This window comes from Microcebus murinus, chromosome 7 (genome assembly GCF_040939455.1).
Source record: "Microcebus murinus isolate Inina chromosome 7, M.murinus_Inina_mat1.0, whole genome shotgun sequence".
Taxonomy (NCBI): domain Eukaryota; kingdom Metazoa; phylum Chordata; class Mammalia; order Primates; family Cheirogaleidae; genus Microcebus; species Microcebus murinus.
Genome location: NC_134110.1, coordinates 95,410,123 through 95,425,922, shown reverse-complemented (window position 1 = coordinate 95,425,922; position 15,800 = coordinate 95,410,123). Strand labels below are relative to the sequence as shown.

The 15,800-nt window shown below is 41.1% G+C and overlaps 1 protein-coding gene across 3 annotated transcripts in view; it reads left to right on the top strand.

The window, feature by feature from the left end:
* Window positions 1-15,800, top strand: part of CHD7 (chromodomain helicase DNA binding protein 7) — a 197,678-nt gene that overhangs the window by 60,793 nt on the left and 121,085 nt on the right. For all 3 annotated transcript variants that reach the window (XM_012738651.3, XM_012738650.3, XM_076005290.1), the window contains exon 2: window positions 2,323-4,161. In XM_012738651.3, the coding sequence (XP_012594105.2) occupies window positions 2,497-4,161 (1,665 nt within the window). In that variant the 5' untranslated portion in view covers window positions 2,323-2,496. The remainder of the gene's footprint in view (window positions 1-2,322; window positions 4,162-15,800) is intronic.

The following is a 15,800-nucleotide window of genomic DNA, read 5'->3' as shown; positions in this document are numbered from 1 at the left end:
GAAGGAAGAGGAGCATAGCCAAGTGTCACTGTGATTACTCTCAGCAAGGGCTCACTGTTTTGTGCCTTCCCATGCTTCTCTCTCTGCCTCTGGGCTGAACAGGCTTCAGGACAGGGTCACCAGTGGGCCAAGCTGTCCACTCCCTCTGGGATCTCCTTCCGCCCGGAGCTGGCTGAGAGCTCCATCCAGTCAGTAGCATTTCCTCCCATGACACTTGGTGGACCCTGGAGGATGAAGCTGTTATTCTATAAAACAAGGCCATCCAGGACATATAAGTAGACGTTACTTTCCTTAAGCTAATTTGAAGGGTTATTTTGGTAAGTGGTTAGTCTGCACGGCTGGTTTAAGCTATTATCAGGTCCATCCCAGTATTTATTTTCTTGAAAATTAGAATGAGCCTTGAATAAATGAAGACTGACTGCTTAGGCTTTTTAGCAGTAAATTCAATTTATAAATATTTGTTGTATTTGGCACTGGGGATTTCTACTTCTCTTTATTTTGGATTTTAAAGTAGTTGCATAGTAAAGTGGCATGTTTTCAGTAAAACGGCTTTCACACTCACCTTATTTTCACCTATTTGACCTCTGTATTTGGAGAAAGTAGATCAGAAAATTCATGGCAGTTAGCGGTGGAGTGAGGAGACCTTTGACTTTAGCTGACAGCTGTCACCTGAAAACTGCAGACCTGGAGACCCTCTCAGGTGTTATGTCTGTAGTTCTGACAGTGAACAGGAATGTTGTTTACATTTTCTGTAAGCAAAATTTTCCCCGTGTTAGGAATATGTTAGAATAGGGCAGGCAGAAACGGAATTTTTATCTGTCTTACTGGTAAGTTCTTGGCAGTGTGGGTTACCCCATTGTACATTCCCATGCTCACATGGAAGTGTGTCAGTAGAATTTATGACTGAGCCTGTTTATAACATCACTTTAGAAATTCTTCAAAAAGATATTGTTTTTTTAAATGGATATCACACAATGCTTAATGTGCTTATAAAGAGAAAAAATGAGTTAAATTCCAAAGATGTTTAAGATTTCAGGCATTTTTCCTATGTGAATCAGTTCTTTATTAGGTTGTTGATTTAATTAGCACTCAAAAAAAAACCCCGCTTTTCTCATTTTGATTATTAAGGCATTCCTTACATTAGTTGTTTTGGTCTGACACAAAATCTGTTAGGAAGAGTTTGAATAAAATATGGAGCATCGCATAGTGTATATAATGTGAGTGGTGTAAGCACAGATGTTCGTGGATGTGTCTGCCCACTTTTCTCCCTACCTGCCTGTGTCCTGCCTTGTCCTAAAAGGGCTCAGGGCAATGGTGAGGACTGCATGAATATTTTGAGCTTTATTCTGTTAAAATAATTTTCAGTTTTGACTAGTTTTTGGGGAAAGTTCTCTGTTTCTACTAATGAGAATAGCCATCGGTCTATAAAGTATTCACCCAGCTAGAGTGACTCTGAGTGGTCACGTGGGATCCTGGTCCATCACTAGAGCCCAGCGTGCTTGTGGGTGAATAATGAGCCTGGTGATTGGGCTGCTTTTGCTGTCAGTGCAGATTGGGAATGTGGTGGGCCCAGAGCCATGAGTGAAATTGGTCCTCTTGGAGAATGAAAGCTTTTCTTTCGTCTCTCTCTGAATCTTGTATATTTCTGCCATTAAACATAATGAAATTATGAATTTATTATACTGTTCTCAATCTTGCTTTTCAACATCATTATGGATGCTTCTTGTGAGATGCCTGTGTTGCTGTTACATAGTTGTATGTGGGCTGTAAATATCTAATTTGTACGAAATGACTGATTTTGGTATTTGTATAATCCTCTAGTCAATTTAACTAAGTTGAGCTTTTCACAGTCCTCGGGGCTGCTGCTGCTCATCTGATTACACCGCTCAGGGGAATAAGGTTAAGGGCGGGCTGTTGGTAACCAGAGCATTTCCAGGGCTTTAGTTCAACAGATGGGCTGCTTGGCTATATTCATACATCTGCTTGCCTGCTGTGGCAGCTGCTGCTGCTTCATGTTGTGTTCTTTTGTTCTGTTCCATCCAAGAATGGAATGCTAGGAAGTGTAGTGAATGGATTAATTTAAGGTTAAGGTTAGTGTTTTGCTTGCTTTCTAAGTAACCGATCATAATAATGCTTCTGGTAGAAGCTAATGAGTTTCTCTTAAAGTGAACTAGATTTATAAAATACAGCTCAGTGAGGGGGCTAGATTAGTATTGTTGATGGAAACCAAATTCAAATGTGTAAAATACTGGCAGTTTTTATCATTTGTTCCTAATTCTTTGTTTTCTTCCTTCCTCCTCCCTACCTCCCACTCCCTTCTAGGACTTATATCCAGACTTTGCCTGACACTGCAGGGTCCAGGAGAATTAAAGAAATATGGAATGACATGAAGAAGATTAGTTAAGGATTATAGGCTTTGAGGACAAACACCTCAGTGAAGTGAAGCACAGACAAGCTCTCGAGCTATCCTTTGGAGGAGCCGTGTGTTGGAAGAAGATGGCGGATCCAGGAATGATGAGTCTTTTTGGCGAGGATGGGAGTATTTTCAGTGAAGGTCTTGAAAATCTTGGAGAATGTGGTTACCCTGAAAACCCAGTAAATCCCATGGGTCAGCAAATGCCAATAGACCAAGGCTTTGCCTCTTTGCAGCCATCCCTTCATCATCCTTCCACTAATCAAAATCAAACAAAGTTGACACATTTCGATCACTATAATCAGTATGAACAACAAAAGATGCATCTGATGGATCAGCCTAACAGAATGATGAGTAATGCCCCTGGGAACGGACTCGCGTCTCCGCACTCGCAGTATCACACCCCTCCCGTTCCTCAGGTGCCCCATGGTGGCAGTGGCGGCGGTCAGATGGGAGTCTACCCTGGGATGCAGAACGAAAGGCACGGGCAATCTTTTGTGGACAGTGGCTCCATGTGGGGCCCCCGGGCTGTTCAGGTACCAGACCAGATACGAGCCCCCTACCAGCAGCAGCAGCCACAGCCACAGCCACCACAGCCAGCTCCATCGGGGCCCCCTGCGCAGGGCCACCCTCAGCACATGCAGCAGATGGGCAGCTACATGGCACGTGGGGATTTTTCCATGCAGCAGCATGGTCAGCCACAGCCGAGGATGAGCCAGTTTTCCCAAGGTCAAGAAGGCCTCAATCAGGGAAATCCTTTTATTGCCACCTCAGGACCCGGCCACTTGTCCCACGTGCCCCAACAGAGTCCCAGCATGGCACCTTCCTTGCGTCACTCGGTGCAGCAGTTCCATCACCACCCCCCTACTGCTCTCCATGGAGAATCCGTTGCCCACAGTCCCAGATTCTCCCCGAATCCTCCTCAACAAGGGGCTGTTAGGCCACAAACCCTTAACTTTAGTTCTCGGAGCCAGACAGTCCCCTCTCCTACTATAAACAACTCAGGGCAGTATTCTCGATATCCTTACAGTAATCTAAATCAGGGATTAGTTAACAATACAGGGATGAATCAAAATTTAGGCCTTACAAATAATACTCCAATGAATCAGTCCGTACCAAGATACCCCAATGCTGTAGGATTCCCATCAAACAGTGGTCAAGGACTAATGCACCAGCAGCCCATCCACCCCAGTGGCTCACTTAACCAAATGAACACACAAACTATGCATCCTTCACAGCCTCAGGGAACTTATGCCTCTCCACCTCCCATGTCACCCATGAAAGCAATGAGTAATCCAGCAGGCACTCCTCCTCCGCAAGTCAGGCCTGGAAGTGCTGGGATACCAATGGAAGTTGGCAGTTATCCAAATATGCCCCACCCTCAGCCGTCTCACCAGCCCCCTGGTGCCATGGGAATTGGACAGAGGAATATGGGCCCTAGAAACATACAGCAGTCTCGTCCGTTTATGGGCATGTCCTCGGCAACGAGGGAGTTGACTGGGCACATGAGACCAAATGGTTGTCCTGGTGTTGGCCTTGCAGATCCACAAGCAATCCAGGAACGACTGATACCTGGCCAACAACATCCTGGTCAGCAGCCGTCTTTTCAGCAGTTGCCAACCTGTCCTCCGCTGCAGCCCCACCCGGGCTTGCACCACCAGTCTTCACCCCCACACCCTCATCACCAGCCTTGGGCACAGCTCCACCCATCACCCCAGAACACCCCGCAGAAAGTGCCTGTACATCAGGTAAGGGGACACAGAGGATGACTGCAATGCACTGTAAAATTCATGGTTAACTTGTCTAAGAGTTCTCCTTTAAACTTTATAAAAAGTTTGTTCCTTATGAATGCCTTAACTTTTATCCTGTAGGCCAGTGGTTCCCCAACCTTTTTGGCACCAGGGACTGGTTTCATGGAAGACAGTTTTTCCATAGAAGAGGGGAGGGGAGATGATTTTGGGATGATTCAAGGACACTGTATTTATTGTCCACTTTATTTCTGTTATTATTACATTGTCACTTGCCACTCACTGATAGGGTCTTGATATGATTCTGTAAGCAATTGATTAATTATGGTCTCTGTTACAGTCAAAACTCTCTGCCAATGATAATCTGTATTTGCAGCCACTCCCCTGTACTAACATCACTACCTCAGTTCCACCTCAGATCATCAGGCATTAGTTTATCATAAGGAGCTCGCAACCTAGATCCCTCACATACGCAGTTTACAGTAGGGTTGGGTGCATGCTCCTAGGAGAATCTAATGCTGCCACTGATCTGACAGGAGGTGGAGCACAGGTGGTGGTGCAAGTGATGGGGAGTGGCTGTAAATACAGATGAAGCTTCCTTTGCAGCCACTCACCTCCTGCTGTGTGGCCTAATTCCAACGAGGCAACTGACCAGACTGCATCAGTACTGGTCTAAAGCCTGGGAGTTGGGGACTGCAGCTGCAGGCTGCTTGAACTCATTTTTTTTCTATTACTCCCTTTGTTTACTCACTTACTAGATTATGCACTTATTCATGGATTCAAGAGTTCTTGAATCCCCGTTTTCCAGGAATTGTGTTAGGGGCTAAGGATATGTAGATAACTAAGACTGGGTCCGTGCCTGCAAGGAGCTGGGTTACTGCCAGCAGGAAGATGAACAGTGGACTCAGAACACTCATCAGACAAATGTTTTTGTTTCCTTCTCTTTCTTCTTTCTCCATTCATTGCTCTCCTCTCCTGTTTTAAAAATACACTGAGTCTTGGCTTCCAGCAAAGTTTTATGTGTTTGTGGTAGTCTTCTCCATCTCTCCTTTTATATTATTTTTTTCCTTGGGAAGCTACAAAATGTGTACTTCTGTAATACTTGTTTTACCAACTGCTGATTGTTAATATGAGTATAAATTACAAACTGTAGAAAATCATAGTAAATAGTAATTCACAGATGTTTGATCTCTAAGAGATTTGGGTACCCAGCATTGAGGAAGGAGTCTTCGTTTTTTGTAAGCTGAGATTTTTATTATCCTTCAGAGTTTATAAGAGAACAGATTTAAGTTTGGGTTGTGTTTTGTTTGTTTTGAGATAGTCTTTGTTGTCTTGGCTACAGTGCAGTGGCATCATCATAGTTCACTGTAACCTCAAACTCCTGGCCTCAAGCGATCCTCCTGCTTCAGCCTGCTGAGTAGCTGGGACTACTGGCATGCATACCATGTCTAGCTAATTTTTCTATTTTTTTAGAGATGGGGTCTCTCTCTTGCTCAGGATGGTCTTCAACTCCTGACCTCAAGCGATCCTCCCACCTTGACTTCCCAGAATACTCAGATTATAGGCATCAATCACCTTGCCCAGTCCAGATTTAAATTTTAAGCTCTAATATTCACAAACATATCTTTTTATTATAAATTGGTGCTTATGCCTTAGGTCTATGAAAGAAATTAATATCCATGTGTACACACTATTCTGAGTGTTACTCAGAAATATATATTGATCATCCACTAACAGTGCAACATTTTGGAGAACACCATAATTGATTTTAGAGTTGTAAGACATAGTGTTTGTTTTGATGAATTTATAATCAATTTGGGGAAACAAGACTTGTATGTGAAAATATAAAACAGTAAAAAAAATCATGCATCATTATATGACAAGTGTCCAGGGAGAGGAAATACCAGCAGGTGAGGGTGCTTAGAATTTGGCTAGGAGTTACCTAGGGAAAGTGAACCCATGAAGACATTTCAGGCTGAGTGGCGGTTTGCTAAACAAGGGCTTGACGAGTTGAGCTTGCTGTAGGAAGTAGGCATGGGAAGCAGGAGCTTCAAGTTGTAAAGTATCAGTCAGGGCCAGATTGTTTTCTGTTTTTCTGTTTGTATTCAGATTGTATTCTGTTTTAAGGAATTTGGACTTAAATGGGGAGCCAGTGATATTGATTAAACAGTCCACAGGATAGATGTAGAAGCAAAGGTGAGAAGTGTGAACCTGTTGTCCAGGCCTTCAAGAACAGTTTGTACCAGGGATCAGGTAGTGGGAGCAGAAGGGATTGAAGCTATGTGAAAGTAAAAGGGTCTGGTCGGGGAAACAAAGCCACTGGGGCATCTCAGCGGAGAGGCATTTAGCACAGAAGCCTTAACCTCAGCTGGGCTGAGGGGGTGGTCAGGAAGGCCTTCTGGGACGCAGGACAAGGGGTGTTTCCGGTAAAGCTGCCCTCAGTGGGCCGGCAAACCTGGTGATTCTCAGGAGAGCCCCGAAATCAGGCGGCGTGGAGGACGGCGCCAGGCGTGCACTGCCCAGGAGGAGAGAGGACACTTCCGCTCTCCTCGTGAAAGGGATTCTGGGACCTATGGGCCCACCGTCCTGTGGGGCTCGCAGAGGATGATGGGAAAGGGCAGGGAGACAGGCTCTCTGCGCAGGTGCGGGGAGCAGGTGCGGGGAGCGTCCCCGCCCCCGGCCCCGCCCCCGCCCCCGCGGTGTGAAGATCCGGCCCAGCTGCTCAGCTTTGCTTTCTAATCAACCCCAGAGCAAAACGCTCCTCAGAACGGACCAAAAGCGGTGTCCCTGAGGCCTATGAACCTAGAACTTAGGTGGCTTCTAGGCCAGAAATGAATGTGACGTAGCTTCCAGGAATTTTTCGTTTCTTACTACCTGGAAAATCTCTTCTTTCCCTGGAAAACCCTTCCTGGTTAGGGTTATCTGACCCTTCCTAACAAGATAACCCTAACCCTTGTTAGAGCAGTGCTTTCTCAGACTTCTCATTCCAGCATCTTCTTGAGCACAGTTTGAGGAGACCCTCTGTGGTTATAGTCAGATCCCTGCATGAGAATTATTGATTTCCTCCAGCTTTCCTGAGTTTTAAGAGTACAGAATACCTCCATGGGCATTTCATAGGATGTATGTCAATCTGTGGCGTTTGAGGCCCTGAACTGAGAGACCCGAAGCATGTTTCCCTCTTTTTAGAGTGAGTCATTATAGACAAACTCAGAACCTTTAAAGGGCTGTAGATAAGGACATTTGAGGTCTTTTCATTATAAGTATGATTACGTTTTCTATTTCGTTCGTGGTATTTGCTTTCTGATTTCTGTTTAACTTTGTAGCCTCTCCAGATTGGAAGCACCCAGTTTTGAAAATAACACTAGGGAGGCATAAGGTCTTGGGAAGAACATAGGCTTTGAATTCAGAAAGATATTTGAATCCCAGCTCTACTGCTATTAGCCCAGTGATCTTGGGCAAGTAATTTGACTTCTCTGAGCCATCAGTAAAACAAGAAAAAGGGTAACCAGCCCAAAGGGTGTTGAGATTGGGGTAATGCATCCCCCATTATTAGTACAATAATGTCTAGTCCATGGTATGTATGTTAATTCTGCTCTAGCTTTTGGTTTCTGATCTACTGAAATGCAAACCTTGCTTTATAACTATGTCATTTCCTGTGTAGACACAATGTAAAACGAATTTTAATTTTTAAGGAACAGCTTATATATTATGAACTGTAGACTTATTTATGAAATATTAAATTTGATTTGTACAAACATTAACCACCCTTTTAGTCTATGTTGCCAGGAAGATAATGATGCAGGTAATTAAAAATTCTATCACATATCTTTAAAATCTCTGTTCCTCTCAATGATTGACATTTTACCCTAGCAAATTGATTTATCTAATTATTTTAGAACTACTAAAATTATTTTATATTTCATATGTTATAGAATGGTGATTCAAAACCATGCTGGGTAGCAGGGAAGCTATCAGATTAGGGTGAAATATCCATGTAATTTGCTAAGTGAATTATCACTTTCAGATAGGCTTGTCAACTCTTACCCTTCTTGAGTTTTTCATTTTTGAAAATAGAAGTTGTGTTCTTTAAGTATTTCATGGGTTCTGAATGGATATTTTCTAAATTATATAACACATTTAAGTATCTTTAAAGATGTTTCATTTTTTATTATAAAGTCAATGAAGAAAAATATAACAAAAAGGCCAAAGTTCATCAGATCAAAATGTACAAAACTATACATTTTGGTATATGGAAATATTCTTTAGTGAAAGCTCTAGGCTTTTGATTATTTGATAATTACAGGGAAAGGAAAAACCCTAGCTTACATATCTTTTTCAGTAGCTAATAGGACAGTGGTTCTCAAACCTTTCATTTCAGACCCCTAAAAGTTATTAGGGACTCCAAAGAGCTTGTTTGATGTGGGTTACAAGTATTGATATTTACTGTCTCAGAAATTAAAACTGAGGAAAGTTGAAAGTATTGATTTGTTAATTATTTTTAAATGAGCCATTATATGTTAACATAAATAACACTTTTTAAATGAGAAATAACTTTCCCCAAACAAAAAACTAGTTGCATTGTTTTATATTTTCTCAAATGTTGATTCTTACATCTGCTTCTTTTTTTTTTATTTAAAAATTTATTTTTGTTTTTTAAATTTAAAAATTAAATCATTCTTCTTTTTTTTCTGTGGAATCACTATCTGCTTCTAAATATAGTCTGTTCAAGTCATAAGCCTCTAGAAAAGTCTACTGTCCATTTAGGAAAAATGAGAGTGAAAAGGCAAATAACATCTAGTCTCATGGAGAACTAGTTCTGACCTCACAGACCCTCTGGGAACCCTGGCCCATACTATTAGAACCACTGGTATGAAGGAAAGAGAACAGGTGTTAGAGTCTGAATTTTTTAATAGAAGCACCACTAAATGATTACTAAGCGCTTGACATTGGGTAGATTACTTAGCTTCATTATCGCCGAAGTGGAGTTCATATACCTTGCTGATTAGAGGTATAGTGAGATAAATAACTTTTTTGGGGAGAGGAGTGGTTAAGAAACAGGTTCTCACTCTTTTGCTCAGGCTGGAGTACAGTAGTGTGACCTCACTGTAACCTTGAACTCCTGGGCTCAAAGGATCCTCCTGCCTCAGCCTCCCGAGTAGTTGGGACTACAGGCGTGCACCACCATGCCTAGCTAGTTTTGTATTTTTTGTAGAGACAGAGTCTTGCTACGTTGCTCAGGCTGGTCTTGAGCTTTTGGCCTCAAGTAATTCTCTTGCCTCAGCCTCCCAAAGTATTTAAGTACTAAACATAGTGGACAATGCATCAAAAATGATGCATTGTCATCTAGCAAGTGTTTGAAATGCCTGTTGCAAAGTTTTAAAAATAATCTTACAAATTTTTGTGTCAAACATTGTCATAGTTGTTTGGCTTTATTTCCTTGGTTTCAAGGACATTTTTATCATATATTGAGGCTTCACGCTCCTCTTCGAGAGCGGGAGTGATCTTGCTATATGGGGGCAAGGAGATGCGGGTGAGGATATGCCATGGGAAGCGCGCTGTGGAGAGCAGCACTGGGTGACCCAGTGGGCAAGGCTAGGCCGCTTTTCGGGGGAAGTGATGTCTTTGCTGAGATGTGAAAGATCAGTCTGCATTGAGAGAAGGATGGGAAAGGGAAAAGAGTTTAGGGCTTAGGAAACAATGAGTGCAAAGATGGAAGAACTCCATAAGCCTTGAGTGTCCGTAGTATTACTGGAATGTAGGGGCTGAGGTGTGGGGGAGAGTAAGCTGCATGGTCCTGGGTCTGTGTCCCTGGAGTACACTAGGAGGTTTTTAGCACCGTAAGAAGAGAGTGGAGAGGGGGTGGGACTAGAAATGTAGCCATTTATCTGCACACTGTGGACATAGATGATGACAACCTAGAAACAAAGCACAGAACAACATTTTGTTCTTTTGAAGAGCTTATCTAAACAAAGACTGGTAAGGTGGATTGTTGTTCAGATTATAGGTAAGTCCCTGAGTTTCTGTGTAATTTACATGGCATAGTACACATAGGTGTCCCAGTTCATGGATTATACTCTCAAATGGAAAGTTCTGGTAGAATTTTTAAGATCTTCAACATTGGGTCCTTAGAATAAGTTTCCTTTGCATGCATTTGTGCCCTTTTCATTAGTTTGGTTCTGAAATACAGTCATCATGAAAGAGAACAGAAGCAGAAAATAATTTTAGAGGGCTGCTAAGGTTGAGGCAATAAGTAATAATTTCCCTGTGTTCTCATTTTACGCTACGAGATTAAAAAGAACCCCTAGAGATGGCAATATTTTCAATTTTCTATCTTTCCATGACGTCTTAGGAATATCTTTAAAAATATCTGGGGAAACCTTTTCTTGGTAAATCTCAAGTAGAGTCAGTCCTATACTGAATTTTACTCAGTTCACTCAATAAATACTGAATTCCAGACCTAGGCAGAGTAATTGGCAACTACTAAGTAAATTTATGGAAAAACATAGCCATGTTTCTTAAGCATCATGTATGCAAGTTGTGGTTAGAAATAGAAAAAAAAATGCCTTTTTAATGGAGAGTGGATGTTATCTTATCAATAGTCTCTTTAACATTAAACTTTCATACTCCTAAAGATGTCTGGGGAAGGTGGGGAAACAAAAAATCTTTAACGAAAAACCAGCTTTTACCTAAGTGGTAGTCAGGGTCTTTTCCAAGTGTAACCACCTTTAGAAAACAGGCACCCAGGTTCAACCTCGTTGGAGTGGGCTGCCCTTCCTGGGGCTCCCAGGGGGAAGGAAGGCGGAGACCTGGCAGCTCTCCCACTTGCTGGTGGCCTGCTGGTTATTTCTTCATGACACTTTTGGTTAAAGCAAGCTATCCAGCCTTTACTGCTCTCTATTTTCCTGCTCAATAGGTTGCTCTCAGCAGCCCATTATTTTTCACAGACTCTAAAGTATTTCTTCTGACTACCTCAATTTGTATGATATATACTACAGTTTAATGAGCAATCCCTCTGCATTTTGCTGAACATAGCTGATTTATCCCAGAGGTCAGAATTTCACTGGGTTAAAGTAGAAAATACCAAGTGTAGAGTTAATTTAAAGCAGAGGAAAAATTCTACTACAACTGTCCTTTCAGTTTGTAGTCTGAAAATGTGAATGGCTGCATGATAGCCTTGCCTCTTAGCTGGTTCTTATTTTGTAAACGAGTATTGTTTTCTGTGACTATCAAAAATATTGTAGGTAATGAGAATTTAGTTTTTTAGTTTACTTTCAAAGCCTAGATGTTAGGCCTCTGCTGGGTGTTCTAAGTAGCCAATTGATTTTCTTAACTTTTAAGAAGCCATTTTTATATATTGCATTTTTATCTTGTATCTTAATTGCCTCTGTTCAACTACATTTAAAAAAATATTTATTCAGTGCCTGTTATGTGCCAAGCACTGTGTTAAAGACAGAGATTGGTGGTATGGTGGAAAGCAGGGAGGAGACAAAGGTTTTCACTGAGATGGTAAGGGAATTTTGTTATTTAAGTGTAATTTTCTGGCCACCTTTACTTTGTGCATTTATGTTCTAGACCAGCACTGTCCAGCTATATAGAGGAAGCTGCAAGTGCAAGCCATTTATGTTACTTTAGATTTTTTAGTAGACACATTTTAGAAAAAGCTGGTGAAACTAATTTTAGTAAATACATATTTCAACCCACCTATCAAAGATATTATTTCAACATGTAATAAGTATAAAAAGTTACTGAGATAGTATTTGAAACCTGGTCTGTATTTTATACAGTTCAGATGAGCTATATCTCAGGTGTTCAATGGCCACATGTGACTGGTTGCTGCCTTATTGAACAGCACAGTACTAGACTTTTTCCTATCAAATTCCTTCAAATTCATTTTAAACACAAGTCAAAGTATAAATAAATTTATGCACATAGAAATGAATTTAAAACTGTTAGTCTAATTATGACAGCACCAAGACTGGTGTTACCTGCCTTCATTGCAAGATTAGGGAAGTAGTAGCATTTTTTTAGGTATCAGTACATGCAGTATTGGGGTAGGGGGTGTGTGTATTAGGATATCAGTATCAGTTTATGAAAAGATAGATTATTGAAGTGAGATTTCACTTGTTTGGATTTCAAAGGAGGCTGGCTACAGGGTGTCTGTCCTATAGGAAAAAATAGTCGTTTCTCTGAAAGGTAGATTACAGCCATTTTTCAAGAGTTTAGTTTTAAGTGGTGTTTAGATACTTTTTTTTTTTTGGTCTCTTTCTGTTGCCCTGGGTAGAGTGCAGTGTCATCATCAGAGCTCACTGCAACCTCAAACTCCTGGGCTCAAATGATCCTCCTGCTTCAGCCTCCCAGAGTAGCTGAGACTTCAGGCACGCACCACCAAGCCTGGCTAATTTTTGTATTTTTGTAGAGACGGGGTCTCCTTGTTTCTCAGGTTGGTCTCGAATTCCTGAGCCCAATGACTTGTCCTCCCAGGCTAGGATTATAGGCATGAGCCACCGTGCTGGCCTGGGTACTTTTGATAGTTAATTCCTCCCTACACCTTGTCCTGCACAATCTCTCTCTGTCTCTAATAGAATTGTTTGTTGGTTCTCCAAGGGTAAGGGAGAAAGCCTTTGTTTTTATTGTTGTGCAAACATACACACCACACACAGTTTCTTTTTTCCACTTTTTTATTCTCTGCTGCCTTTTAAAAAAATTTTTTTAGAGACAGTTTCACTGTGTTTCCCAGGCTAAAAGTGCCGTGGCATCAGCCTAACTCACAGCAACCTCAAACTCTTGGGCTCAAATGATGCTCCTGCCTCAGCCTGGGTAGCTGGGACTACAGGCACGTGCCACCATGCCCGGCTTAATTTTTTCTATGTATTTTTAGTTGGCCAATTACTTTCTTTCTATTTTTGGTAGAGACTGGGTCTCAATCTTGCTCAGCCTGTTTTCGAACTCCTGACCTTGAGCGATCTTTCCGCCTCAGCCTCCCAGAGTGCTAAGATTACAGGTGTGAGCCACTGTGCCCGGCCTCTGCTGCTGTTTTGTTTTTATTTTATCAGCCTTTTGGAAAGGCAGTCTCTGGCACCTCAGAGCAATAATTGGCTGGAAAGGGAGAATTGGGGAGTGGATTAGGGGACAATTAGGGGAAAAGCATTTCTAGAATTCACCTGGAGGATTTACCTTAGTCCTGACATCTTAATGTTATTCTCCATTCTCCAAGTTACAGCTGTAAATCTATAGATAATCATTAAGTAACCACCGGGAGATGGCCAGTGTTTTTCCTTTGTTGCTGAATGCAGCTCTTTTATCAGTGAAGGGAGTCAGCAGCAAACTTGTATTTGTGCTTTTGCCTTAGAAAACTTTAGTAGGTAACAGTGTGTCACCAGGAGAGAGGTTTTACTTTGTTTTGTTTTTTCTTCACTTAGGGTAAAAAATATATCGGAGAACCTTCTAGAGATAGGGTATGGCACTAGGGTTGGTGGTAGTGGAGAATTTAAAGGAAATTGGCACAATGCCAAGAAATTGGGTACCATTGAGAAAAGTCAACAAAGATATAGGAACATCCTGCTTGCTTTTTTTGTGGACAATTTCCAGGACAATGAGAGTGATGGCCCGGTAAGACCGAAAGGTGTTTAGTTACCTCTTATTTTAAAGATTGGATCAAAATCATCACTTGGGCAGCTATTTGAAGACAACATGACTTTTTGTTGCTCCTTAATAAAGAGTATAATATTTCTGATCTGCTTTAAAGTGTATTTGACCTGTTCTCCACTTCCTTCTGTATTTATTTCTAAATAATTCTGTACCATAGGTTTCAGAATTCCTAGACTTTAACCTTAACTTTGTGAAAGCAAAAACAATTGATTTTAAGGTGTATTAAACCCAAGAGGTTTTTTGGTTTTTGTTTGTTTTAACCGTGGGTATAAAGAGTTGGAAAAAATTGAGGATGTGCAAGTAATAATACCAGGACACCTTGGTGGGGCAGAGGGGTGGGGTGGTGGTGGTGGTGTGTGAGGGGGTTGCATTTCTCAAATCGCAGGTGTTCTAACTTGTGCCCTTCCCATCTCTTCATAGGTTGGCTAGAGTGGGCTTGCAGTATTAGCATAGGAGTCCCACTCTCACTTCTTTGGTGGGCTGTGAGGTCTTCAGGCCTGTTGCCAGTAGCTGCTCAGTTTAGGGGTTCAGAAGGTTGCAGAGTGCATTTCCCTGCTAGCAAATGGGCAAGGAACTTTAGATCATCCTTTTCCTGAAACTTTTAACATTTGAAGTTACATATCTGAATGTGCTCTTTAATGAAGGAGCAGTGTATAGACAGAATTTTTATTGAATATAGGAATATTTGAAATTAAAGTTTAATTTTTAGATCATGTTTCTTGATAGACTCTTATAACCTGAACATTCTCTTCACCTTAAGAAATTATCTTAGAAGATTGTGAGATTATTTAGAGTTACGGTGTGTTTGTTTTCACTGTTAATTTTAAAAGCACGTCTGTCAGTGCGAAGAGACACCAAACTTCAGCTAATTACTTTGGAGCCTGCCAGAAGTGGATGGTGGGGAACTAACTTGGAGAATTTAATCTTGACAACTTAATGTTACTCTTCGTTCTTTGCAGTTACATTGTAGATCTATAGATAATCTATAAGTAACCACAGGGAGAAATAGAACTGGGGCAATAAGTAGGATTTGCTTTGCTGATTTTTCTTTAAATTGGCCCATTAATAAGGTAACTCCGTTTTTGGCCGCTCTAGTATTGCAAAGATATTTCCATGAAGGGGAGCTCTTGAAATGCATGGAGGCATTCTTTGAATTAAAGGAGATAAGTCAGAGTTCTTTGAGAAAGTGTTTGATTTAATAAGGTGCTAAGTAATATTTCTTTTTTTATCAGCTGTTTCTTTGAATGTTTTCCCTTTTCATCTTAAATATATTATCCAAACAATGGGATACATTAAGGGAGTACAGTCATTTTCACACTGGGATAAGGTGCTGCTACAGTTCCTGTGCTCGGTATCTTACCTAATTTGACCTCTGCTTCAACAAGGTATCTCTCTTACTTGGAAACAATAGTATAAGACCTGTCTCAAGGAAGGAAATATTCTGAGTCTAATTTTGAAACGATCTGTCCTTATATTCAAGCTTAAAGCTTATACCTTCAGTTTTTGCAAGAAAGTTAAAAAATATTTGCGTATAACGTCTCTAAGCTAGGGTTTCATTGATGAAAGGGGAAAAAAAGCAACCAACAAATAGTAAGAAACTGCCATTCATAGAACAAAAATTAGCCAAATCATAAGATTGGTTTTAGTAAGCTTCCCACATTGCAGACTAGCTGTGTTAGATGCTAGAATGGTATTTCATATTAAGTATAAATTTAATTCCAAGAATAAATAGGAAGTGTTGTCAGTTTACTTCTTTCTTTTAATATTTTTCATTTTTTAAGCATCTCACACCTCTGCTATGCTGTCTAGTGGTCACACACTAGGTGCTGCTGCCAGCACTCTGCCTTCACTGCTGGCTCAGGGGCTCGGGAGGTAGGTGCTCAGAGTTGTGAAGACCATGGGCTTCATATGCAGTTAGAACTCCATTGGAATGTGGCTTTTCCAATTTTCTGTTAAGTCATCTTGAATTTTTTTTTTTTTTTTTTTTGAGA